This window comes from Hyaena hyaena, unplaced genomic scaffold (assembly GCF_003009895.1).
Source record: "Hyaena hyaena isolate Hyena2069 unplaced genomic scaffold, ASM300989v1 scaffold_11, whole genome shotgun sequence".
NCBI classification, from domain to species: Eukaryota; Metazoa; Chordata; class Mammalia; order Carnivora; family Hyaenidae; genus Hyaena; species Hyaena hyaena.
In genome coordinates this window covers 4,094,461-4,120,882 of record NW_024080643.1, presented here as the reverse complement: position 1 = coordinate 4,120,882, position 26,422 = coordinate 4,094,461, and the positions used below count along the sequence as shown (strand labels likewise).

Below are 26,422 nucleotides of genomic sequence, written 5' to 3'. Positions count from 1 at the left end.
GTGCAGGCATGGGCGGGTGACCTGCTGTTTGTGCTTCTCTGGCTGAGCCCGGGCCACCGCCTGAGCCCTTCCCGCCCCAGCGGCACTGGCCAGAACCGGTCGGGTCCCCCCCAACTCAGGCCTTGCCCTGCCCCGCCCCACGCTCGGCTCATGTTTCACATCCGGGCCACAGGTCTGTCCGTCCCAGGCCCCCACCTACCTAAGGCCAGTGAGCCCAGCATGGCAAAACTCAGCTGCAGGGCCCCCAAAAGAGCCTTGTCTTCCAAACCCAGCGTGCCCCCCATTCCCCTCCTAACCAGTCCCCCGGTGCTCCTCTTGCAGATGGGTACGCCTTCTCTCAAGAAGAGCACGGAGCTGTTACTCAGGAAGAAATCGTACGCGCTTACGACACCACCAAAAAGAAATGCAAGAAGAAGTAAGAACGTGAGTTGTCCTGATTGGTCCCAGGAAGGAGATGCGGTTCGTGGCACGGAGTGTTAACACAGCTCTGGCAGGAGAGACTGGTGTCAGCAGCCGAAACACCATGCGACACATTTCCGTGGCCTTAGCCAACCGGTTTGGTAGTTATCCAGTCCCTTGCAAACCTGCAGTAGCCCCCGCAGGGGCAGCCATCTTTTCCCCGTCCTGCGTGTCTGCAGTGCTTGGCCTCACTTCCGTTTACATCGTCACTAAGCGTTCGACTTGCTTTGTGAGGTGTGAAATTAAAGACGTTACGTTTCACCAACGTTTACACACCAGTGCTAGCTGTTCTGGGAGAAAGCAAGGGGGTTTGATGTTGCGTGAGAAACCCCCCTTGTGGGCTGGCTGCGGGGGCACACTTACTTCCTGTCATGCTGACTCACAGAATTAGGTCCACCGGGTAGCATGTAAGCTTCATTGTAGGCAGGCTGATGTCTCGCTTTGATTCCTCTGTTGTGTGTGTGATGTGGGCATAGACTTCTTGATTGCAGTGACGTCACAAAGGTGTCTGTCAGCGTGGTAGCCCTGCGAAGGCTCACTCAAGCACTTATTGGAGCGTGCTCCCCAATTACAGCAGGGCAGACGGAGGGGTGCGCCAGGGTTCTCCTGCACCCCTCCCGGGTGCTTCTGTGGCCCACTGGCCTTCGTCATCTCAGACCTTCCGCATGGCTGACTGCTGTGCTCCTCGCATGGCCACCGGTGGGCAACCCAATGAAATCTGCCCTACTTCCTGTTCTAGCACAGATTCAGAGACCGAGGTGAGAAACCCACTCTTCCACGCTACCCTCTTCCTCCTATAACTAAAGAGAAGCATAGCTCTCCCGCATACACTGGGAGTGTTTGTCTGCCTCTGTCCCAGGACAGAGAAGCCCGTAGGTCAGTGTGTGGTGGCATCCCTCCACGGTCCTGCCCTGCCCAGGCTCTTAGTACTCGTCCCCCAACCTCCAGGCCCCTGGACTTTGGCTTCCACTTAAATTAGACCCGCACGTGCTTTCTTGGGAGTTCGGAGCACATTTTGGATTTTCACTGTTGGGGAACCACTGAATTTATAGCGTGTCTCCCCCAGTGAAGGGACACCCCTGTCCCTCTGCCACTCTAAAATCAGAGAAAATGCGTGAATCCAGTGGGAGAGTCGGGGATCCTGAGGCTTGGTGGAGGAAGAAAACCATCAAAGGAGAAAGCAAGAGGCAAGGCCACAGAGACACTGGGAGGAAGGCGCGAAGGACATGGCAGCCAAGTCTCAGTGGAGGCTGGACTCACGCCCTGCAGCCCAGGCAGTTGGGACCATCAGCCTAATGCAAGCAGGAGGCTGCACGAGACGTTGACGTGCAGTTTTAATTGAAAAGAACTCCAGACATTTTAAGGAAATGCCCATCTCTGTGTAGAGGAAGTTTCCTCCCTTATCGAGTAGGTGTTAGAGCCTCTCGGAAAGTCAAGTGTCCTGAATCTCAGGCAAGGAAGAGAAGCGCTGAGTCACCGACTTTCCAAACTGCCGCCTCCTAAATTTGGATGGAACTTGTGAGCCCTCGGGCATGAATGTGAGCACGTGGAGCCCTTCATAAATGACCAGCCTGGAGGCATGCTCCCTCCTCCCCGCTTTGGTTGCCAAGCCAGATTTCTGGATGGCTTAACATAAATACTTCTGGGCAGCTGTTACTGCTTAAAATGGCACAGCTCTTCAGCGATGGCTGGGCTAAATGGGGAAATAAAACAATAGTGCACTTTGCTTCCTTATCCTTTATTTTTGGAAGTCCACATCTCACTGGGCATTGTAATAACAGAGAGTTATGATTTGCTTTGACTTAGAAAACTAATCCTTCACTCATGACATGACCAGGATTCAGAGAGGGCTTACAGGGAAGCAGAATACAGTGAGGCTTAAAAAATTGCTGTTCCCACCTCCCCAAGACGCTAAACCGTTTTTTAAATGCTAGAGCACCCAGCGAGATGAATCACGGAAGGGCTGTCATGCAGGAATTACATGCCCCCCCACCCCCGCAAAATGTGCCTGTAATGAACAGGACAGACCAAGGCAAATGTCTTTATTGGACACCCAGAGGATGATGTCCTAAATGCATAGGAGAAATGAACATTTGAATTGAATGTGCGTTAGGCATCCTGACCATTCGGTTTCCTTTGGAACGAAGCCTGTCTGGAATGGGGAACTCAAACTCATTCTTTGTCACACTCTTAGTTCTTTCTTTAACTTGAAGCCTTCAGAATTAGATTTTTGAATTACTCGTGTGTGTGTGTGTGTGTGTGTGTGTGTGTGTGTGTGTGTGTGTGTGTGTGTTTGGGCTTTTTGTTTTTTATTTTTTAAAAATGCAGCTCAGATTTTCTGAGGTTTTAGTATATATTCCAATTCTTTTGAAAATGGGACTAAGCAGTCTTTGCAGTTATGAAACATGCACACAGGAGAAACCATTAGATGGGATACCTTTCTGTTCTCTCGCGCAGCTACGTTCTCTGGTAGCCACATGACTAAATTGGGCTTCGAGGAGAAACAGCTGTCACTGTGTGCGATGTATAATATTTAGCCGTGGCCAGCGCAGCGGCTGTGTCATCCGTCCTCTCTTCAAAATTGAGGTCAGAGTGTCACACACAGCCCCTCCCCAGGGAGCAGGGTGGACTGGAGTAAGTTGCATACTCTAGCTGTCAACTCAGTGGAAATGCCACATGGGACTTGTCACTCCGCCACATGGTAAGTGACATACAGGCTGGCAGGTCAGACTTGGTCAGCACTACATGGCCTATAAGTAGCAGCATCCACCGAGGCCCGGCCCTGGTCTGGTTTATACACAGACTGCCGACTCTCATTGGAGTCTGTGTTCCATTCTGGCTGACTCCACAGAAGGAAAAGACCGGCCATTCCACGCCCTGAGTTTTGAGTTCCACTACATACCAGCACGGGCGGGCAAGGGCGGCTCTGGAAAGCGCACCTTCAAAAGGCAGGATAGGAGACCAGACTAAACCAGCCGTTTCTGCTCGGCTGTCTGGATTAGCGCTCCCTTGCCGGTCAGAATGGGCTTTGTCACAATTTGGGGATGTGGCTGATGTGTCCATCCTGTCTCTCTGCAAAATAGTCAGGGCTTCTTGATCAGCTTTATGTTCTCCCATCTCCCAAAAACGTGATCATTTTGGGGGGAATCAGTAGAGCGTACAAAACCCGCGCTTTGGAGACAGGAGATGCCGTCGCTTTAACATCCACGGAGTAATATCCTAAATCTTGAACCTGAGTTTTGGCTGGGCAAGGCTGGGAATTCTGTTGGCGGTTTCTTTCCCTTGACAGGGCTTCAGGTCTTGTTGTAGGGAGCTGGCAGTGACAATCAGTGATAACTTGTCAAGAAGCAGTGAATAGTGAAAAAGAAAAAGCACGTATGAGTAACTAATGTCTAAAATGCATATAGATGTATATATTATAGGCGTTTAGATGGAATTTTTTTAAAAGAAGACTATAGTCCATAATCTATATCTGTTACAACAGTGGCCCTTGATCTCCTTTTTTGAAGAGGATCTTCTATCACATTTCTGTTCCTAGGGATTTATGTCTCAGACCACAAGTCAAGTAGAATGTTTGCAAAATTCTGCTACAGGATGAGGTAGTCTTTCGTCTTGAACATGTGAAGGAAGTGTGCACGTTTCAGCTGGCATCCGGACCACTACCAAGGGTCATTGTCCCAAAGTAATTCAAGGAGTGATTTCGCCTCAGCGTCTGAAATGTAGACTTCGTCTCCTGGAGTCCGTAAAAATGGCGGACAGGGGGAAATCTGGTTAAGCAGAACCCGAAATAATAACCTGGCAAAGAAATGAGTTTATGGGGTCAAATTAAAGGACGGCACCCCCCCTCACATCCATCAACTACTTTCTTCATGCAAATGCTTATATTAGCAAATACAGTAGTGATAGAGATGGTGGAAATAAAGCCCTCCCCACTAAAAAGGAAAGGCAGACATCCTTTGGCCTTGCTGCGGGTTCTCCATTGGCTCAACGTGGTTGTTGGTCTTAGTATGGCCTTGGGAGAGATTATTTAGACTCATCCTAGCCAGTTTCCCATCCTCAAAGGCGAGGAGGATGGTTACAGGGGTTTCCATGGGGTTGTAGAGGTGAGAGTTCAAGATCCCCCATGATGGTATATTAAGAAGCGTCCCCAAAAGGAATAGACCCGGAATACTCGATGTGTGGTAGCCTTCATTTATTTTTTTTCTTAGCATCCCAATAGGGTGCTCCTGTGCAACGGTACACATTTCCTTCGATAGTACCTGAGCTTCGCCGAATGCCACACCTCAACTTGCACTCCATTTGAAGCTCTCTCTTAGCTTGTTGGATACGACCTTGGCAAACCAGGATGCAGTGTTCCATGCAAAAGGCCACTGAGGCCAACATAGTGTTCAGAAGCTACAAAAAAGGGGGGGCAGAAATAGGGGGGCTCGCTCACCCTGCTACCCCGCCCCAAGCAAAATTCAGGGTTGTTAATTCTGACAGACACCTGTGCTCCCCTGACCGAGAGGGGACAAAAGAGTGATTCTTTTACACCCAGGCTGGCTCCTTTTCAATGACAGTCTCTCACCCCAGTTGCCTCCGAGGCATCCACTCGGCTCCTTCTCTCAGGCTCCAGCCCAAGAAAAACACCAAGCTCACAAGATTAGCCCATCGGCATTTCTTCTGACCTGGCTAAAGAAAGAAAGGAGATGTGTTCCTTTTAAAAGTCAGGAACGGAAGTGTCAGGTGGCTTTGATTTATGACAGAAATAGGAAGAAGAAAGTTGAGGTAATAGCGCTCTCCAAACAAGCCTGCCCAGGAAACCGAGCGGTCAAGAGAGCTTATCAAGAGCCTTTTATAGGCAGGCTCTTCAGTGTGGCAGAGAAGGGGCCAGAAGGAGGGGGGAAGCCTGAAGGTGAGGATGTGAGCCCACTTGCAATGGGATTCGATTCAGCCATATCCGTAAAGATAGCCACGCAGCTACAGGTGGATTACTGAACACCGGTTTAAAAACGGAAGAAGAGAATCTGCCCTCCCGTCGGGTGTCTCTCCTTCCCGCGAGATCCCTGCACAAAGCAGCTACTTTCCGGGTTTTTCGTGAATAAAATCAGTGCGTGCGCGGACACACGCATTCCTCCACCTTCTTTCTCCCGCGTTGCCAGTGATCGCCGAGTTCAGAAGCGCGCCCCCTGCTTCCGCGGGGGCCTCCCTCTGCAGGGCCCTTGCTACCAGCCGCCGCCAGCCAGCTGCAGGGGTGAGGCCCCGGGGGCCGCCAGGAGCAGCGGGGTCTGAAGCCTGCCTGCAGTGTCGTTGCTGCAGGCCCCCGAATTGCTTGAGTGCAGCATCTTTGTGGTGTCTTTCTCCTGCGAGCAGAGCCACGTGCCCCCCTGCGTGCCGTCACGTCTGTGTTCCGATTGCCTAAATATTGTTTGCGACAGGGAGGTTTTAATCTGGTTATGCAGAGGGGATCGGGGCTGTGGGGGCACGTTTAATTGGCTCCCAGCAGAGTAGCGAGCGCGTCTGTGGAGTGTGGGGATTTTTTGTTCCCTCCCTCTAGAAGTGTTACCATTTTCACGTCTTGTTAATGTCCCCTGGTTGTTAAATTACAGCCGCACATTACAGCGGAGCCGGGTGCCCTCCTGGAGTGAATACAAATGAAGGGCATTTACTTGTATTTTTAGAGGTTTGGGAAAATGTAGTGATTTGTGGCTTTGATCAATCCTGTTGACTGGTATATGTCTGCACAAACCTGTTTCAAATAAATCTTTTGTTAAAGTAAATGATTGGACCGTGTTTCATTTTGGAGTTTTTCTCTCCCACTAATAAGCGGCTACTGCCACAGGGACGTGGGACACTAATACAGAGGTTTTGTCTGCAGGTACAGGCGATGTCTGCGTCCTGCCTAAGGAGACGCTGTCCTGTGGCAGGCGCGCAGGAGAATCTGAATTGTAGATTAAATTGAGCTCTGCGAGTCCAGGTCCCTTTTATGAGAAGAGGGTCCAAGAGGCCACACTGAGTTGGGACTGATCACGCAACGGAGAGAACTGGACACAGAGGGACTCCTCCCGTCAGTCACTGTACTTGCCTTGGTTTAATCTCGGCGTCCCTGCAAACTGAGGCGTGAAACATTCAAATTCTCTTGTCCAGCAGGAAATTACAACACCGTCATTGAACACGCCACCCTGAACGTATGTCGCCTTGGCACATTGATTACTGGAACTGAAGGCCATTGAGAAACAGCAGATGCCAGAAGGGCTCTCTGATCTCCCCCTTCTACCCAAAAGCAGGTCACAGCATTGAGAAAGGTAGCCTCCCTGCACCAGGAAGAGAAGAAAGTTCTCATCACTGGGGGCTGGGGGTCGACGCCAGAATGGATCTGTACAAACTACTAAAGTAACCCTGACCTCCCATGAGCCCCCCCGCCCCACGTATTAATTTCCCTGTTTACCCCCTCCTATGGCCCAAGCCGCTTTGTCCAGTCACATCCCCACGATTTGTCTTCCTTTGTGTACAAGGTATATAAGCTTCTGGGCCTAATGGCTTCTTGGCTCTCTTCCGAAGATTCCCAGGTACACATAAAAATATTAAATACACGTGTATGCTTTGCTCCTGTCAGTCTGTCTCATGTCCGTTGAATTCTTAGGCCAGCCACAGACCCTGAGAGGGTAGAAGGAAGTTTTTTCTTCCTTGGATTATTTTAAAGAGAGTCAAGGAGACACCTTCCCATTCCCTGTAGGCTCGAGAAGCCACTTTGAGGTAAGCATCCACCGCCTCGGGGTTCCCTGGGCTGCAGAGGCTACACTGAGCCGGGGGGGGGCAAGTGGGAGCTCCATGGCCCAGACGTCGGGCTTGGGCGCTTGGAGACCGGGGCCTTCCTCGCTGGAAACCGGCCTCGGGCTCTGGTTTATCGCCTGCCTGCGTGGCTCTGTTTGGGCAGCTCTACCCTTCACCCGTCTGCATCGGGGCCAGATGGGGGTGGAGGACAGAAAGGCCAGGAAGCCTGCGAGAGGCTGAAGTCTGGAACCCCCACACCTCTTACCTGCCCACTCCGGATTTACTACCGATTCCCACAGAGGACTCTGATTCCTCCCCGATAGTCTCATTAGAACAGAGGTTGCCCAGTCACGACCTCGGTGGCCACATTCCCAGGCACGGGCAGGGACAGGCAGCCGGGCCTCATTCGAGGCAGAGAGCTCTGGGCAGAATGGCCCGCTCTACACAGGCCCAGCCTTCTTTTCGTTAAATCACGCAAAACTGAAAATGGTTTAATACCATCAGTAGCAAAGTGTTCTATTCCAGACCTGTGCCGTGTGCGCTTGGTCGGTTCTACCAAATCTGTCTTTGCTGCTACAGATTTTCTTGAAACGTCATCCTTCACTTGTGCTCAGCGGAATAAACTCGAATCATTGAGAGGCCATTAGCAGCTGGAGACAGTTTCCAGACCCTACATTTCTGCCTCCAGCACTACTCTTTGGAACCATTTTCCCTCTGAAAAAGACTCGGGCTGCTTTGAAAAATCATTCAGATTCAGCTATTTATTTTCAACATGTTTGTGTAAGAGACCCATATAATGTGAGGGACTGAAATGTGGATCAGGGCAGTGGGGCACATGACGGAAGCCCACTCCGGCCTCTCATCTACCCCTTTCTGCCTGCGTTCTGTTCCGCGCGTGAATCTTTCAAGGGAGCTTGCCAGCAGTTGTTGGAAAGGCAAGCCCTTGTTGTAACGGGGACTGTGGATGAGTCTGGGGCTTTGTGTTTTCCCCAAAGGAGACACATACCAAGCACCAAACACAGTCCGGCTCACAATCATTAGGCTTTCGTTTATTCAAAGTAGGCCGGACACATGAATAAAATGACTTACAGTTCTTGAGCGTGGGCCCCCAGACTCCACGTCCAGCCGTTTGCCTCTTCTGACACTGCACTGTCCTTGACTTCAGATTGCAGAGCGATGGAAGCTCGGAGAAAGGCGCACAGGGACCCTTAGCGCCATGACCCTGGCCTGAGCTGTGAACGGGCAGGCTCTGTCCCAGTGGCTTCTGTGTAATGGCTCTTAGCATTGTTGACACTGAATGCCAGCTCTAAAGAAAATGTGTTTTGATTGGAAACACTCTAACTGCCAAGAAGCTTACAGATTTTCTCCCGACTTTCAAAAGAGCAGTTGTGCGTAGATTAAGTTTCCTTTGATTTAAAACTCTTCTGCTGACCTAACACACCGTGCCCGTGGCTGGGGGCTCCCATGGTTGTCACCATTGCTTTCCAAGTGGCCTTGAATGGAGGGTGTGAGTAGCTGCCGTGGGCCGAAATAGAACAGCCCTTTAGTCACGAACAAAGCTGTTAATGTCATTTTTTCCCCCGCTTCCCGGTATCCTTAAGAAAAGCCACCTGCAAATTACTTACCAAAAAAATGGCTGCAGGAAAAGCCCTTGGATTCGTTTCACTAGTGCATTTAAAACTGAATGGGGGGTGGGGGGAGACCCTTACTCAGCCGTAGAAGAAGCCACCTCTAAGTGAAGTTCTTTAATACCTCGGCTGGAAAATGTTCTCACGGGCTCTCACCTTCCAGTCTGCGTGGGGAAGAGTCCCCGTGGGCTGGCTGCCGACGACAGGCCCTCAGGAGCTGGGGGCAGAGGCAGCCCCACACACCAGCTGGCCTGGTGCCCAAGGGAGACCCGTTCACACGGGCAGGAGGCCCCCGAGCCTGCGTGTACAAAGCACACGTGCACATGATCACGCACACACCTCGGCTCTGCGGGAAAAGGGGGGGGAGACACAAACATACATGAACGCGAAGGAAGGAAAACAATCCCTTCTTAAACCTGAGAGCACAGCAAGGCGGGTGACACGATGCCACGGGAAGGGTCCAAGGGCTTTAAGGCGGTTCTTTTTTTTTTTTTTTTTTTTAAAGCAACCAATATCTATTTTTTTTTAAGGTTTTTATTTATTTCTAGGAGAGAGAGAGAGAGCGCGAGTGTGAGCAGGGGAGGGTCAGAGAGAGAGGGAGTCACAGACTGAAACAGGCTCCAGGCTCTGAGCTGGCAGTCGGCACAGAGCCCGACGCGGGGCCCGAACCCACGAACCGCGAGATCATGACCTAAGCGAAAGTCGGACATTTAACCGACTAAGCCACCCAGGCTCCCCTTAAGGCGGTTCTTATATGAGGCGGCCAGAGGAATGCCGGCAACCGTGTGTGCCAAAGGGAACTGTGTGCAGCGACCTATCAGCCCACCTGACTGGACAGCCGGACGTTTGTCTGAGAACCTGGGGCCTTTACTGCTACAACGCTGAGGCCCCTGCTCCCCAAGAAGGGCCTCCACGGGGCGGTGCCTTTCAGGTGCTGACGGGCTTCAAGCAAGAACCTGCTAACAGCCTTGAACTCTGCACATCCCAGGCAGCTTCAGCTGGGAGGGCTCTCAGACCCCCTTTCCCACGGCCTTTGGGAAGAGGAGCTGTTTCCCAGCGCAGGTGGAGGCTGTGTTGAGACGGAGTGGTGAACCACACCCCGTCCTGGGCTCCGGGGCTTGTGGTCCACTGGGAGAGACAGACCGTAAACAGAAGATCATCCGGCACCGTGTTGGGCAGCATAGATCTGGTGGCTTAGCTTGGGCTGCTACGGCAAAGATACCATCGACTGGGGGGCTGAGAAGCAACAAATACTGATTTCTCACCGTTCTGGAGGCTGGAAGACGGAGGTCAGGATGTCTGGGGAGAGCCCTATTCTTGTGTCCTTAAGGCAGCCGTGGCTGCTAACCTAGGAATGATTGCAGCACGCCTAACGTGTGGAGAGAGATGCATGCATTTCTGGAACCAAGTGCCCTGTGGATGATGTCCAAGTGGGGCTCCTCACTCTACATCCCACTCTACAGCACACCGAGGCCACTGACGCGCATTGTACGCCACCACATACAGTGCTCTCTAAAGGGACGTAGAGCCATGACGTTCTAACACAGCTCGAGCTCCTTTTCTCGTCGTCGTAGAGACGGATGTGGGCTGAAATACGAGTCGTCGAGCACCGTGTTTATAACCACGCTGGGAAAAGGAGAAGCCAGTGAATCGAGTGAGCTGCTGACACTTCTCGAGAAAAGACTGCTGAGCGGATTTTTATCCTTAGATATTCAACAAAGGCGTCTTTCTGTTCCAGTACATCTTCCATTAGATATAAAATTTCTTAACATTAAAACTAGTATGGAAGGATTGTACTGGCTCAAAAAAAAAAAAAACCTCATAATAAATAAATGAAGAGTGGTCACCCCAGATTACTCTCTGCCTTCCAATTTATTGTCAGGAGAACTGGTTTTAAGATGGCTCTAGCGATTTCAGACTTTTGCCATCCTCACGTAGTTCTGTTGGGCCAAATATTTGGAATCAACCTGTGACAAAAGTCTAGACAGAAGCAGCAAATATCAGCCTTACAGAGGTCACCATAAGAAGAGTCCAAGAGCAAGGCCACAGTACTAATGTTCTATTCTGTCTCTGGTATTGTTAACTGAATGGCTCTTTGAAAATTTTTGTAAACAAAATTTTTTGTAAGCAAAAACAAAGAGTTATCTGTGTGCTACTCCAAATAAAGTCAAGTTATACTTATACTGGATGCTACTTTTCAATAAGTAGGGCATTGCCTTGGCCTAGGGATGATTCATCTTATTAAATTCCTTTTGAAATACTTAACGTCTTTAGGGCCAAACATTTTTTCTACCTCCGCAGACGTTAACAGCATGTGCACTGTATTCGGGCATTGTGCTGGGTGCTGAGGAGGCAGTTAGAGCTGCCTAAGTCCTGGTCTCTATCCTTGAGAAACTCGCTAAGGGGACGCGCACACAACTCAGCATGGCCCCAGGCAGCATGACACAAGGGTACCAGCAAGAACAAAGAGGACTTACACCCAGCACGTGTGAAGGGAGTAGAGAACAGCACTGTCCCCTCCTTAATCTCTACTCAGTTCCTGTAGCCCAGTCTCTAAGGATTATCGGATGGTGTGAAAACAGAGGACCGACGAAGGATTCCAGTGGAATGTGGCCAGATGCGGTTTTAAAGACAGTTTAAAATTTAACCAAAAACCCCCACTTACATAAAGCAGAGCTGCTGGAAAGCGACCTGTAGAATCGACACCACCTTGGGAGAAAGCTGAGGTGGCCGGCCCTGTCGCATTATGTCACTTATTCTGGGGCGCCTGGGTAGCTCAGTCGGTTAAGCATTATGTCAGTTACCCGAACCACTGCCCTGTGAGTGGATGAGACAATGGGTCGCATTTTAACCAACTGAAGTTCCACGAGGTGTCCTGACTTGTCACATGCTTGTCAGGGATGGAAGAGGGACTCGAATCCAACGCCCACCTCCTCCCAAGTCCGCCCTTTACCTCCAAGGACCGTGCTAAAGCGGGTCTCCAAAAGACACTTGCGAAGTCCCCAGCAATGCTGTGAAACCCAACTCCCATAGAACATTTAGATTTTATTTTCGCCTTGAAATGAGACATATGAAGTACTCTGAATTCAGTCACCGACTTGATACACAACTGTCCTAAGTAGATTAATACATTTGCAACATGCATGTCAGAAAGACGAGGAAAATCCTAAGAGCCACTCGGCCACAAGGCATAGTGTCAGCTCTAAAGGTGCCGGTTCCTGACTTCCACCCCCACCCGTCCAGCACTGCGATGTGATGCTCTGGGGGGCGGCCACACCCCTTACCCTTTGCCCACCGGCCATGCCAGGCTCTGATAACAGGGGGCACTAGAGAGAGCCTGAAAGGCTGGGGGAGCAGAAAGCCAAGGACCTGCCTGTCCACTGCTCTGTCTGTGGCCACAGACGCAGCCTTCACCCTGGCACCAGTTGGCACCAGTTTCCAGCTTTTTAAAAAAAAAAAATGGCATTCCTGGGGCTCCAGGGTGGCTCAGTCGGCTAAGCGTCCAACTTCGGTTCAGGTCATGATCTCGCGGTTCATGTGTTCAACTCCTGCATCGGGCTCTGAGCTGTCAGCACTGGAGCTGCTTCAGATCCTGTGTCTCCCTCTCTCTCTGCCCCTCTCCTGCTCATGCTGTATCTTTCTCTGTCTCTCAAAAATAAACAAACATTTAAAAAAATTTGTTTAAATGTCATTCCCAGAATGGGCTGCATTGTGTCCCCCGGGCGTACCGGTCAGCAGAGGCTCCCTCTCTGAGCTGTCAGGGCCTTGCCTTCAAGCATCTGGATTCTAATACCCCCGACTTCTTCCCTTTGTTCCTTTGACCCTGAGGGTAGTAACCACTTCAGGCAGTCAGCAGCTCTGCATTGCCTCAGTTTCCCCCTTTGCTGTTTCAGTTCCCTGACACCTGTTTAATGAATTCCTTTCACAAATTCTCGTTTAAAAATAACTGGCGTGACAACGGTCATCTCTACTACGGCAAACGTTCACATACCCTATGACACAGCAATTCCTCTCCTAGAATTCCACGCAAGAGAACTGAGTGCTGTTTAAGAATGTTCCCAACTCTCCCAACTCTCATTGGGAGAGTAACCCAAATGACTGTCAACAGTAGATTGGATAAATACAGTGTCCGTATGGTATTTTTATATGATGAAACACTACTCGGTGGTGAAAGGGAACTGGACCTCCATCCGACATCAGTCATGACGGTGAGTGAGAGAAGCCTGTGATTCCATTTATACGAAGTTCAAAACCAGGCAACGCTAATCTATGGTGCAGGAGTTCAGAAGGGCCCTTCTCCTCGAAGGGAACTGTCAACGGGATTCCTTCCGTCTCTTGACCTTGGTGAGAGTTTCTTGAGTTGTCCATTTAAGATTTGTGTCCTTTGCTGTGTGTCGGTCATGATTCAGTGGAAAATTAAAATGATTCAGTCTGTGTTCCTGACAGGACCCCAGTTGGTACAGAAGATGCTAACTGGCAGCCTCGAAGGGCTCAGCAGGTAGAGCCTAACATAGGGAGGAGAGAAACCTGTGAATATACAACGCAACAACGCAGAGACTTAGGCCACTTAGGGCATTACAGAGAGTGGTTCTGATTCAAGGGTCTGAGAAGGCCAGTCCTGTGCACGTCTCTTAGGCAACCTAAAAACGTTAGGACTACAGACTAACCCACATAAAACTGGTCACTGAAACAAAAATAAGGAAAATCTCCTAACGTAGTTCTAAGGATTTGTCTATCTATATTTGACATATTTTGTCAATATACATTATGCATCTTTGTATCAGGCAGCTTAAAAATATCTGAAAAGAAGTTAAATTATATGTGGGGCGCCTGGGTGGCTCAGTCGCATAAGCGTCCAACTTCGGCTCAGGTCATGATCTCACGGTTCGTGGGTTCGAGCCCCGCGTCGGGCCCTGTGCTGACAGCTCAGAGCCTGGAACCTGCTTCAGATTCTGTGTCTCCCTCTCTCTCTGACCCTCCCCTGCACACGCTGTCTCTCTCTCTCAGAAATAAATTTAAAAAAAGAAATTAGACTGTATGTGTATTATAAAAGCCGATTAGATGCCACTATGTTATATTCTTTGTCTCCACACCGACCCTTGGAGGTGGGTGTGTGTGGTTGATCGCCTGTTCCAGAGGGCACACTGAGTTCAAAGACATGAATACCATTGGTAACATGGGTCCTCCGAGTCCAGAGAAACTCTGATAAAGGCAGTTACAGCTGAGACCAGGAGAGCTGAGTGCTGCAAACCAGCTCCGGTCTAAAAGAATCAGTCAGGAATTGAGAACAGAGTCTTGGATGAGATAGCCTCGTATAATAAATTATTCTGTTTCACATTTTCCCATGATCCTTCTGTACGCATACGTATACACGCATGTGGTGATTTTATATACATGGTACAGATGGCAATCAGCCTTCTACAGCTGTTATGTCTACTTGCGTAACCTATGATTTTTCTAAATGAAAAGACCTACGTTTCAAGATGGTTGAAACCGAGATGCAAGTTGGGTCTTTAAAATCAATCTTTGGGGCGCCTGGGTGGCTTAGTCGGTTAAGCGTCCGACTTTCGCTTAGGTCATGATCTCGCGGTTCGTGGGTTCGAGCCCCGCGTCGGGCTCTGTGCTGACTGCCAGCTCAGAGCCTGGAGCCTGTTTCAGAGTCTGTCACTCCCTCTCTCTCTGACCCTCCCCTGCTCACGCTGTCTCTCTCTCTCCTAGAAATAAATAAAAANGGGCTCTGTGCTGACTGCCAGCTCAGAGCCTGGAGCCTGTTTCAGAGTCTGTCACTCCCTCTCTCTCTGACCCTCCCCTGCTCACGCTGTCTCTCTCTCCTAGAAATAAATAAAAATAAAAAAAATAAATAAAATAAATCAATCTTAAGGCTGCCCGCATAAACTTTTTACCCCTTTTATCGTCCCTCATTTAAAAGCTTTATTTTAATTTATTGAGAGAGAGAGCGCGCAAGAGAGAGCAGGGGAGGGGCAGAGAGAGAGGGAGAGAGAATCCTTAGCAGGCTCAGTGCTGTCAGTGTGCAGACCGAATTGGGGCTCCATCCCACAAACCATAAGATCATGGCCTGAGCCAAAATCAAGAGTCAGTCACTTAACTGACTGAGCCACCCAGGCGCCCCTGAACTTCTTATTCTTGAGTCCAGTTCCTTCAATTTGGGGTATAAATGTTGGAGGCATTCTGAAGCTTTAACTGTGAAAGGCACAATGACCCTCACAGCCGCCTCCCTCCACAAAACTGTAATTTCATCTCAAAGTTGTCCTGCCCTGGCTGCTTGGGGTTATAGTTAGTAGTCAGAAATCCTGAACATCTGGACAGGAGGCACTGTGTCTGTAGGGTTTAGTCTTCCATCTGTCACCAGTAAAGGCTTCTATCCAAGAACAGGGACACAGAAAATCAAGTGCGAATCACGCACTAAGAACTGTTGACCTAGCGTGTCTTCAATGTTCAGGAAAAGCGTTAACAGTTTCTTTTTTTATATAACATTTTTAATGTTTATTTTTGAGAGAGAGACAGAGCACAAGTAGGAGAGGGACAGAGAGAGGGAGACACAGAATCCGAAGCAGCCTCCAGGCTCCGAGCTGTCAGCACAGAGCCCGACGTGGGGCTCGAACCCAGAAACTGAGATCATCACCTGAGCCGAAGTCGGAGGCTTAACTGACTGAGCCACCCAGGCGCCCCAGAGGCAATAGTTTCTGTTTGTCATCTCTCACTGACTCAGCCCCTTCAAGGCACTGAAGCACGGTAGCATGCATGTTTTCAATTAAGAAAAACATTTCAGAAGGCAAAGAAATTGTCTATGTAAGTATTTTGGAATGAATGGGCTGAAGGGACATAGCTGATCTCTGGCTCTTAAAAAAAAACAAAAAACAAAAACACCAAAAAACAGAGAGAAAGGTGGGGGGGGGGGGCGGTTAGCAGGGTGGAAATGTCCTGAAGGCTCTACCATCTAAGAAGGAAAAGAAAAGGATTAAGGTTGAGGGATGAGAAATGGTGCTCTCCTTCGTCTGCATGATTTAGTCCTCCTTCCAGTATTTAGGCTGCTCCTTTTAAAAATGAAAGGGGCTAGGGGCGCCTGGGTGGCTCAGTCGGTTAAGCGTCCGACTTTCGCTTAGGTCATGATCTCGCGGTTCGTGGGTTCGAGCCCCGCTTCGGGCTCTGTGCTGACTGCCAGCTCAGAGCCTGGAGCCTGTTTCAGTCTGTGACTCCCTCTCTCTCTGACCCTCCCCTGCTCACGCTCTCTCTCTGTCTCCTAGAAATAAATGAAACATTTAAAAAAAAAAAAAAAAAGAAAGGGGCTCAAAAAGTCAAACACAAAGGGTGTGCCTTCCCCGGTGGCCAGGTTCAGACCTACCCCGGGTCCCAGGCCCCGGGAGCCCACACTCTTCCCTGGGTGTTAAAGCTGCAGCCACCACTGCCCCCTGCCTTGAGCTTCCTCCAGTCAGGGTCACACAGCTTGCTCACACGCTTTGTGTCCTGCTCAAGAGGCAAGGGAAATAAACAGAACGGGGAAGCGTTCCCATGTTTTAAAAGCCTAGAAAGTTCCCTTAGCCGTTACATTATTTACCTAGCAGCAGCTCAGCAAGTCTAGTAGGGCTGCTTGGTTTCCATCCTGATGACTGACGGGGTTGGTCAGATGCCTCGGTCTGCCCGCCATAACCCCCGTCCCCAAATTCCACCAAGCTTTGCCAAGCACACACCCCGAGTGGAGGTGTGCAGTGGACAGTGTAGGCGAACACCCATTGTACGTTCTAATGCTGCGAGTTGGGCCAGAGGAAGCCCAGGCTAAGTTGGTGAGAAGTCTCGGGGCTGAGCAGAAACAAATGCATTCCTTTTAAGCACTTAAAAAGCTTAAGCAATTAAAAGCTAGCATTCTGCTCGTTTATTTAAATGACTTTAATGAATCACTGAGGATAGGCGTGCTGGAGGCAGCGTGAATTTGCAGGAAACCGAGCCTCCGCCACTGTCCCGTGAGTATGTGAGTGCTATTTCTCGCTAGGTAGGGGCCAAGCCTTTCCCCTTCCTGACAGTGGACTTAAATTTTTCCTTCTCTGTGTCCAGTCCATTTGGGGACAGCTGCCCTGACTTTCCCTGCCAACTTTGCTCCGATTTTCAAGGTTTCCTCAGGAAACGCTCTTGATGGAAGCTTAAATCCTAATTGTATCAAAATAAGGAGAAAAGATCAGAGAACTCACTAAATAAACCTGTGCAATCTTGAGGGAAAAAAAAAGAGTTCAAGGTAAATTTGATAGATGAACTATTAGTCAAGCATCTAGGAACGTAATCAGAGGTGAGCACTAGCCTGAAGCGGGGAGCACTGTGGAGTAAATATGGCGAACCCGCGTGCATTTGTCTTAATGGTCTTCTTGCCACATTGGATGTTGACGTTACAAATTGTAACTTCCAGCCACAGCAGGAATGATAGGAGAGGAGTAGTTTCCTGGCCCTTAAATTTACAGAAAGAGCTGGTTAATTTCTCCTTCCTTACAATCAGAGGGTCTGACTTTCCCCCACAGCGGGATACAGAAGGCCCCAGAGCCATCATGAATCAAGGTTTAGATACAGAAGAAAAGGTACAGCAGCAAACCATTTTCCTATCTGTAACTGCTTTTTTTTTTTTCCCAGCGCAACTTTAAAATAGCTCTATTGGGTGCAAATTCTATCTTACAGATTCCGATTTCATGCCAATAAGGAAGGTATCCTTAAACCAGGTGTCTGAACCTTTCACTGTGACAGCCAAAAGTCTCAAGTTTTTATCAAAATTGAAAAGATCTGAGGATGCATCCAAGGATGTTATTTATATATGGGGGAAGAGCAGGTAGCACTTACCAAGTGAAGAACTCATTTCATATATTAAAGTGCACTTTGCTTTAATCGTGGTATGTAGTACTATGTAGAAAGGAAGGAAACGTCTAGAGAAGCAAACGTTTAGAGACTCAAGCACTGTTTAAAAAAAAAAAAAAAAAAAAAAAGGAGGGGCGCCTGGGTGGCTCAGTCAGGTTAAGTGTCCGACTTCGGCTCAGGTCATGATCTCACGGTTTGTGGGTTCGAGCCCCGCATCGGGCTCTGTGCTGACAGCTCAGAGCCTGGAGCCTGTTTCAGATTCTGTGTCTCCCTCTCTCTCTCTGACCCTCCCCTGCTCATGCTCTCTCTCTCTCAAAAATAAATAAAACATTTAAAAAAAAAAAGGCTGTTAAAAATATCATAAAGGGACTCCTTCCTTCATCAGGTAACGATCGACTAGATTAGGGATTGGTGAGCGAAGACCAAAGGCCAAACCTAGCCCACTGCCTCGTTTCCATGGCCCGAGAGTTTAGAATGGCTTTTACGTTTTGTCCCTCAGTGAAGTTTCATTGGAACAGGGCCGTCCTCATCTGCGTTTCTGTGAAGAAACTTGGTAGAGACCACCTGGTGTGCAAAGCATAAAATATTTACCCTCTGGCTCTTTCCGGGGGAGGGGGGGGAATCTCTAGACTGAGTGACGTCTGAGGTCCTGCTCACCTCCATGCTGCCAGAAAGTTTACTTCCTTAGATAATTCAAATTCCTCCATCAAGACAACGTGTGGAACATACATTAACCTGATAATATAATAATCCCAAAGGCTCTCTGTTGTGTTGTCAGCACTTCTCACGGGATACATAAAATTGCGCACAGAATGTACACGTAAACTTCCAAGACACTGATCACTTTTAAAGGTAGGCCCTTGGTTCTAGAAAGCACAATTTATCATTCTTAGCAACTTTACCACATTCACAAGTTTAAAAGGGCATCCGAGGAGTTACCAAGTAAGACAAAAATGAAAGAAGCCCAACTCCCTTGGAATTCATACCATAAAATATTTATTAATAAGTAAAAGGATTTCCCCTGCCTCTGTTATTAAAAAAATTTGAACATCTTCGTTGATACCAATTGCCAACAATGGTTTTACATCATCCAGTCATGAGAGAGAGCGGTAACAGAGAGCGAGGAGACAGACGGTAGACAGGTCATGGATGGACAGATGGATATATGAACTATCGATGTAAATGTGTGGAAGACCATACCTTACAAATGGTTTGTTTAATTGCAAATCTTGGTTTTGCCGGCAGATGGAAATACATTTGCACCTACTTAAACTTACTTCTTTTAAGCCAACAGAACACAAGATTCACTTGAATTTCATAATTCAGACCATTACCAATGAATACAGGACTCATTGAGGACTAAAGCAGAGAGGAAAACAAAAACTAACTTTGTGGGGGAAGAAAGGCAATCTCTCTTTCAAAAGCTTTTCTCTGGACTCGATAGATCCCCCACCCCCCGCCACTGCCTGAAAAATAAGCCATTTTGATAACAGGAGTATGAAAAGCCTCATGATTTGCAAAGTAAATTGTATCTGCGGTTTAAATTTCATCCCAAATCTCAGATTATGGCTGAGAAGTTATACTAAGGATCGTTAGAAAGCGTTTCTTTGAATTTTTCTGGGAAAACAAGCAAATGTTTTATCAGATCTGGGCAGAAATGCTGATCTTCATTTACAATAGTAAATCACCTGCACACGGCTCTATACAGACATGGGGATCCGAAAACCGAAGAGAACAAAATGCCAAGCCATACCACACCGTAAAATTCCAAGTCTTGAGAAGTAGCAGGTGGTAGCTTATGATTTCAATATAAAATAACATCTCATTACTTCTAAGATGTCGCTTTAATAAAGTCAGAAAATCGGAGGATACAATCAGGAATGAATGGCATATTACTACGCCACCCGCTACTTAAAGATTAAAATAATCCCAGAGTTCTGAAATGTCCTTAGTTAAGTGACAATACAATTTCTTTCAGTCTCTTTTTAATGTAGAAAATCACTTTGTAATAAGATCTCTACACAAGGTTAAAAAAAAAAAGCACAAAATAGAACCCCCCCCCCAAAAAAAGCACAAAAATAGACAAAATAGATCTATCTTTTTACAAGGAAGTTGAGATGTGCCTGTGAAGACACTGAGATCAAAGACCCATCTCAGGGAGTTCAAACTTGATTTCCTTTTATAATAATTCTGTTCTTTACATCTTCCCCTGAACCTTGGATGCTTGTACAAATCATACCCAGGTAAAAGGGAGGGAACAGGTATTCTGATCTCACAGAAACAAAAACAGAAATAATAATAATAAGGATAGAATAGAAACCCTTAATCTGTCCCTTTGCAAAATTCTTCCGACAGCCATACCTCAAGGGCACTTAGGGCTTCAAGCACCCGTCACACAGCCCCGCGGGCATCTCCATGCTTTTTTTTTTTTCTCCCCCATCATAAAAATCAATCATGCACCGGGACGAAACCACATCCAGAAAGGCTCATTTGGAAAGAGACGTTTTCAGACAGTTGGGGGCAGACGCAGCCATCCGAGAGAATCGGGCTGTCCTCAGCGGCTACGTGGGCGGACTTCCGCTTAGAGAATCCTTCCCACAGCCACAGCATCCCTGTGCTCTCCGTCTGGTAAAGGACCCCGCGGGCACCCCGGGCTACACGGTCACAGCCGGGTACATCTTCTGCTCGCTGCTGCTGTGGGGGAAGGGCGCCTGGGTCTGCCGGTAGCCGGTCTGCAGGCCGTCCAGGAACGGGGGCACGGGCGTCATGGGCCCCGAGTCGTGCTGCACCGCGTAGCCCACGTAGGGGGGGTGCAGGTACTGCCCCTGGTGGGGCACGATCTGGGTGGCCTGCTGACAGTTGAGCACAGAGAAGTTTGTGGGCATGTTCACATACACGTTGTTCATGGTGCCCTCGGGCAAGCAGCAGTTGGTCTGTGACCTCGTTGGGGGTGCCCGGGCCCCCGAGTTGGCGCTGGAGCTGGAGCTGGCAGCGGTGCTGGACTGGCGGGAGGAGGACCCTCGCGACGTGCTGGCGCTGGGGATCATGGGGATGGTCTCCATCAGGCGGCTCCCTCCGGGGGCGCGGCTCTGCTGGGGCTCCTGCTTCGGCCGGAGACATCGGCAGCAGCAGGCTGCCACCAGGGACCCCAAGATGATGAAGGCGACGAAGACGGACCCCACGATGAGGAACGGCACGTAGATGGGGACTGAAGGACACAAACGTATCGTTATCATTTACTGCAAGAAGGCGGTAAAGGTCGGTGCCCAGCAGCAAAGGAGCCGCGCCAATCCCCGCACTGAAGGACCCAGGACCCCCCATCCCCAAGGGCAGACCGCCCCTCCCTCCCCAGGACCCCCATCCCCAAGGGCAGACCGCCTCTCCCCCCCAAGCAGAACTGTTAACATTCACAGCTAAGGCTCACCAACCGCGACACTGAGACAAATGTTCACTTTTAACAAAAATACGGATTTAACGTTTTGAGACTTCGAAAATTCCTACAGTAACTGAACTGCCTGAGCTTGAGCCCGCCCTAACAGATACTCGGAGGATCTGCATAGAAATGAATTAGATCTCTATGGGGGGCTCAGTCAGCTGAGCGTCCGACTTTGGCTCAGGTCATGATCCTGTGGTCTGTGAGTGCAAGCCCTGTGTCGTGCTCTGTGCTGACAGCTTGGAGCCTGGATCCTGCTTCGGATTCTGTGTCTCCCTCTCTCTCTGCCCCACCCCTGCTTGTACTTTGTCTCTCTCTCAAAAATAGACGTTAAAAAAAGTTTTTTAATAAATATTCTTGGGGCGCCTGGGTGGCTTAGTCGGTTAAGCGTCCGACTTTCGCTTTGGTCTTGATCTTGCGGTTTGTGGGTTCGTGCCCCTCGTCTGGCTCTGTGCTGACTGCCAGCTCTGAGTCTGGAGCCTGTTTCAGTCTGTGACTCCCTCTCTCTCTGACCCTCCCCTGCTCATGCTGTCTCTCTCTCTTAGAAATAAATAAAACAAAAAATAAATAAATAAATAAATAAATAAATATTCTTAAAAAAGAAATGAATTACTTAAGAGTGGGTTCCACCCCCCCGCCCGGAAACTATAGTCTTTGCAGACTTCTTTTGCCATTCTGGAGCTGTTCTTTTTTTTCAGAGGCCAGTAAGTCAAAAAGTCAGGTCCAGCCACAGCCGTTTCCAAATCTGTAACGTAAGGCACTCAGGGCTGGTCCTTGGGCCGTGGAAAGGTAAGGGGACTTACAGTAAAGGGAAGCTATTCGAGGCAGGTGCAGGTCAGCATGGAACAAGGTACCGAGAAGAACGCATGCTGGGAGCGACAAGACATTTGGCCCAGGAAGAAGAGCAGCCCCAGTGATCAAGGGACCCGGGCAGGCCCAGGGCAGCCCGAGTGGAGCAGTTACACTGGCACTTAGCACCACTGGGCTCAGTGAAGCCCGCAGACCACGAGGCGGTGCATCCTAATTAACGAGTAAGGTGTACTCTGCAAAGTAACGAGAAAGGCCCACATCAAAACCTTCCTCAAGTCGGTGGCGCGTTCCATTTTTACACCGTTTTACTAAAAACAATCTTTTGGAAGCTCTGGGGATGGCGCTCCAGGGCTTTCAGAAGCTCCATGCACTGGCGGACGGGGCACAGAGAATCGGGAGCCAGGGGGCTGCCCGCTGCCTCCGAGCCAGCCACTTCTGTGGCATTCCACCCCGGGTCACCACGGATCTGTTTTCTGACGGGCTCCGGCCGGTCACCTTGACTTTCAGATTGGAAAATACATAAGGGCAGGGACTAGGGTCCGGGCAAAGCACAGAGCTGGCACACGGGGTACAGGGCAGCACTTAGGAAAGAGCCCACCTCCGAGGTCAGGTATGTGGCATGCCCTCTGATCATCTTCTAGAAGAACAGCCTTTCTAATTATGCTCCTTCCTACTGCTGTGACGCTCCTGAAGTCAGTGTACTTACAGGACAGTGCCACACGGGGTCACAGAGCCCCAGTGCCTTATTAAGTAAAGCGCACTTTATAGGTATGTCCCAAAGGTCGATGTCTGCAGACTTCCTAAACTTCAATGCCGAAGAATGCCGTATTTACGTCGCGCCCCGCTAGCAAGCAGAAGCACTCGCTACAGTTTGCAGCACAGAGGGTTTTCAGATGGGGGCGCTGCTCTAATAACACGATCCCCGGGCTACGACGGACCGCAGCGGAGGATGCGGGGCGTTTTCCTTATGCATGTCATAAACATTTCACTCTCTGAATCAGGATACCGGCCCTAAATAGCTTCTTAGGATGTAAACCAATAAAAGGAAGGAAGAGGGAGGGAGGGAGGGAGGGAGGGAGGGAGGGAGGAAGGAAGGAAGGAAGGAAGGAAGGAAGGAAGGAGGGAAGGAAGCTCCGAACATTAGAGCAGAAACTAGCTCTAGCAATGTAAGTCCACAGAACGAGTTTTGGGGAGAAAGAACTGTTCTCCTTCCAGGAATTTTCTCTGGGGACAGGAACCACCACCCGGAGGTAAAGGATGCGGTGCTCCCCACAGACCCTCAGCGCTGCCTGATTCGGTGCCTTGACAGTTCTGACTGCAGAAGAGAAGGGAGAGGAACAGAACTTTCAGGAAAAAAAGACCTAAAAGAGTGAAGGCGCCCACGCACATCTCGTGACCTCTCGAGAAGCCGGCTGCCTTCTGATTTGTCCAGAGTCAACCCAACTTTTCAGAGATCGCTCATCAGCCCGTCAAGGTAAGAGCTCCGTCTTTGGCTCACTTCTCAAGGCTTCCTTCCCCAGTCACACAGCCTGCGGCAAGGAGCTCGAGCTTGAAGGTGGCACCTTTTCTGGAGTTACCCTCAGCCCTCCGCTCCTCAGACTCAAGGCAGCGGGAACAAGAGGCGTAGCTTGCTAATAAAATGCTTGATGGGGGCGGCGGGGGGGGGGGGGAGCGCCTGGGTGGCTCAGTCGGTTAAGCGTCTGACTTAGGCTCAGGTCAGGATCTCGCAGTTTGTGGGTTCGAACCCGCAGAACAGAGCCTGGAGCCTGTTTCAGATTCTGTGTCTCCCTCTCTCTCTGCCCCTCCCTTGTTCGCACGGTCTCTCTCTCAAAAATAAACAAATATTTAAAAAAATAATAACATGTTTGACAGCCAAGGGAACGGCACTGAAAAGAGCAGCCTCTTACCAGGCCCAGGAGGTGGTTCTAGAAACACAGGTGCCGCTCAGTGCCAACGCTGAGGTAGCTTAAACCCTGGCTCAGGGCACTGGTAAAAAGTCCTCTCCTTAACATAACCAGCTGCCAAAAAGGGAGGAGACGTCCACTCTGTGATGTGTTGGCCACCTGACCTCCAGCCCTACCCAAGTGCTAAATCCTCCCTCCCATACATGGGTGTAGACCCCGGAGGGAGGCAGTCTGGAAGGTTTCTGAAGAATGGATAAAAGTGGAACTTAGCAAATTCGTCTGCGGATTTGTGCTCTCTCTCGGGCAACTTGAAAAAAATACAATTAAAAATAAAATCAAAGCCACAAAGAGCAAGCTTGGGCACGGCTTCAGGGTCACACCTACGAAATCTGACGTGGTAAGGAGAACTGTCCAGAAACCAGAGAGGCCGGGGCCTTGCCGCCAAGTGTTCCGAGGATTAGAATTCCCGGGTCTGTGAAAGCGCATCAGCCGCAGGAAAGCCCCGAGGAGCTGCCCGCCGTCTGCGGAGCCTTTACGGACGGAAGTGCCTTCGCCATGTGCTCGGGTCCCACCCAAACCCTCCCCCTTACTAGAAGTTAGACGTATGGGGGCAGGAGGCATCGGAGCAGGGTACAGAGGTCCCTGGCCAGGAGGAATGCGAGGCTGCCTGCACCCCACACTGCCTTATGTAGCCGGTTTTCTTCGGAAAAGCCAACGCGAGCTACTCTTTAGGGGGCAGATAGGGAAACTGAGGCTCAGCGCAGTGAGGCGGTGCCCCACTTGGCACAAGAGCTGCGCCAGGGTGCGGACACCACCTCCAGGTCCAAGCCCTCTTTTACTGAAATTCGATCGCCCCTAGTTCCTTTCGGGCCTCCAGGCTCCCGGCTCCCGGGTCGGCCAAGCCCACCTTCCTCCTACCTGCCGAGCCGTCCGGGCCGTCCTTGTCCGCCCGGCCAGGCTCGCCGGCGCCCTGCTGGCGGTCGTTGTCGCAGCCGCCCTGGTCCAGGCGCGCCTCGGCGCTGGAGCAGCAGTAGCGCAGCGCGCAGCTGCCGCAGCAGATGGTGGCGTCGCCGCCGTCGAAGCGCTCGGGGCACTGGAAGCCGAGGCGCCAGACGCCCTGCGCGTCCAGCCAGCCGTGGCAGTACTCGCCGCTGGCCCGCGCCCCCGCCGCCAGGAGGGCCGCCAGCAGCAGCTGCAGGAGCGAAGCGGCGCTCGGAGGGGACGCGGCGGGCGAGCGGCGTCCGCCCCACATGGCACCACCCTGGGCGCGGGCGGCGCGGCTCCGGGGGGGGGCGCACAGCGGGCTCCGGGAAGGCGCGGCCCCGACGACCGGGCTCCCGGGGATGCGGCGGCCGGGACGGGGACGGCCTCCGCGGCGCTCTTCCGAGCGGGCCTCTGGTCCTCCGCCGCGACGTCCAGGAGCCGACGACGCCGGGCTGCCGGGCGCAGGGGTCCTAGGCCATCCCTCCCGTGGCCGGGCGCGGTGCCGGGCGGTCGCCGGTCCCCGGTGGCGGCGCCGCCTGGAGAGCGAGCGCTCGCTGCTGGGACTCCCTGGGCGCAGGGTCAGAGGGGCCCCAGCGCCGCCGTCCCGCCGCCCCTGGAGGCTCCCCCCGCGGCAGGAGCCTCCCCGCGCATCCCCGAGGGGACGCTCACTCCCGCCGCCGACCCGGAGCCAGGTCGCTGCCGCGGAGTGTCAGCCTCGCGGGCCCGCGCCCAGGTCGGGAAGCGTCTCCCCTCCCCTACTGCCCTCTCGGGCGGCGCGAAGGAGCCACGAAGCGGGGCAGCAAGTGCAGCGGCCGGCCGCGCTCAGGCTCCCCGGCTCCGAACTCGGTCCGCATGGCTCCGGCCGCGCCGCCCCGGCAGCGCCGCGCCCCGCGGGGCGGACGGCCGAGCCTCCCAGCGCGCGCCGGCGTCCGGGCCGTGGGCGACGGTCCGGCGCGCCCCCGCCGCGGCCCCGGGAGCCCGGCTGGCGGGCGGCGGCCGCGGCTGCTGCTGGGCGCGGGTCCAGGCGGGGCGGCGCGGCCCCGGCTCCCCCCGCTCCGCCTCTCCCGCCGCGGCTCGCTCCCACGGGCGCCGGGCGCACTCCGGCCGGCTCTCCCTCCCCCGCCGGCCGCCGCTGCCCTCGGGAGGGGCGCGCCGATCGGAGCCTCCCACGGAAGTCCCAGTCCCCCGGGCCGGGAAGGGGCCGAGGGCGGCAGCCGCCCGCACGCTCGCGGCGCCCGGCTCCGAGCCAGCTCCGACTGGGCTCGCCGTGGCGCCGCGCCGCGCTCTTATGAGGGGCCGGCGGCCGGCGGGCGCGCATGCGCGCTCGCGCGGCCTTGCCTCCTCCCCGGGACGCCCCGAGACGCCCGGAGACGCCCGGAGACGCCCGGAGCCCCTCACCTTCCGACGCCCGCGGGGCCGCGACGGGCGCGGGAGGAGGCAGAACTCAAGCACACCGGGCCGGGCCGACTCGAGAACGGCAATAACAGTAATAGAAGCAAACGGAACTGGCTTATTGAAGATCCTCGTCCTTCGAGCCGATTCTCAAAACTCCTCCCCGCCCCCCCCCCCCGAAGGATTATAATCCCTTCCCATTTTGC

General features: G+C 51.6%; 3 protein-coding genes across 7 annotated transcripts in view; 2 read left to right on the top strand and 1 right to left on the bottom strand.

The window, feature by feature from the left end:
* The window catches only part of LOC120247599 (phospholipid-transporting ATPase IB), a 583,538-nt gene extending 577,320 nt beyond the window's left edge, over positions 1-6,218 (top strand). For all 5 annotated transcript variants that reach the window (XM_039255602.1, XM_039255593.1, XM_039255610.1 and 2 more), the window contains one exon: positions 322-6,218. In XM_039255602.1, coding sequence (XP_039111533.1) covers positions 322-419 — 98 coding nt within the window. In that variant the 3' untranslated portion in view covers positions 420-6,218. The remainder of the gene's footprint in view (positions 1-321) is intronic.
* A 14,033-nt stretch (positions 6,219-20,251) lies between these two features.
* SHISA2 (shisa family member 2) lies at positions 20,252-25,188 on the bottom strand. The gene is made up of 2 exons (XM_039254607.1): positions 24,759-25,188; positions 20,252-20,901 (listed from the first exon to the last, which is right to left on the bottom strand). The coding sequence occupies exons 1-2, from the start codon at positions 25,090-25,092 to the stop codon at positions 20,348-20,350; spliced, it is 888 nt and encodes a 295-aa protein (XP_039110538.1). The 5' UTR covers positions 25,093-25,188; the 3' UTR covers positions 20,252-20,347.
* LOC120247035 (skin secretory protein xP2-like) lies at positions 25,091-26,116 on the top strand. Its single transcript, XM_039254744.1, has one exon. The coding sequence runs from the start codon at positions 25,091-25,093 to the stop codon at positions 26,114-26,116; it is 1,026 nt and encodes a 341-aa protein (XP_039110675.1).
* Positions 26,117-26,422: the final 306 nt, after the last annotated feature.

Coding starts and splice junctions, on each gene's coding strand:
- LOC120247035 (XM_039254744.1), top strand. CDS start 25,091: ATGGCACCACCCTGGGCGCGGGCGGCGCGGCTCCGGGGGGGGGCGCAC.
- SHISA2 (XM_039254607.1), bottom strand. CDS start 25,092: ATGTGGGGCGGACGCCGCTCGCCCGCCGCGTCCCCTCCGAGCGCCGCT. Junction 20,902..24,758: donor CGGCCCGGACGGCTCGGCAG/GTAGGAGGAAGG, acceptor TGTGTCCTTCAG/TCCCCATCTACGTGCCGTTC.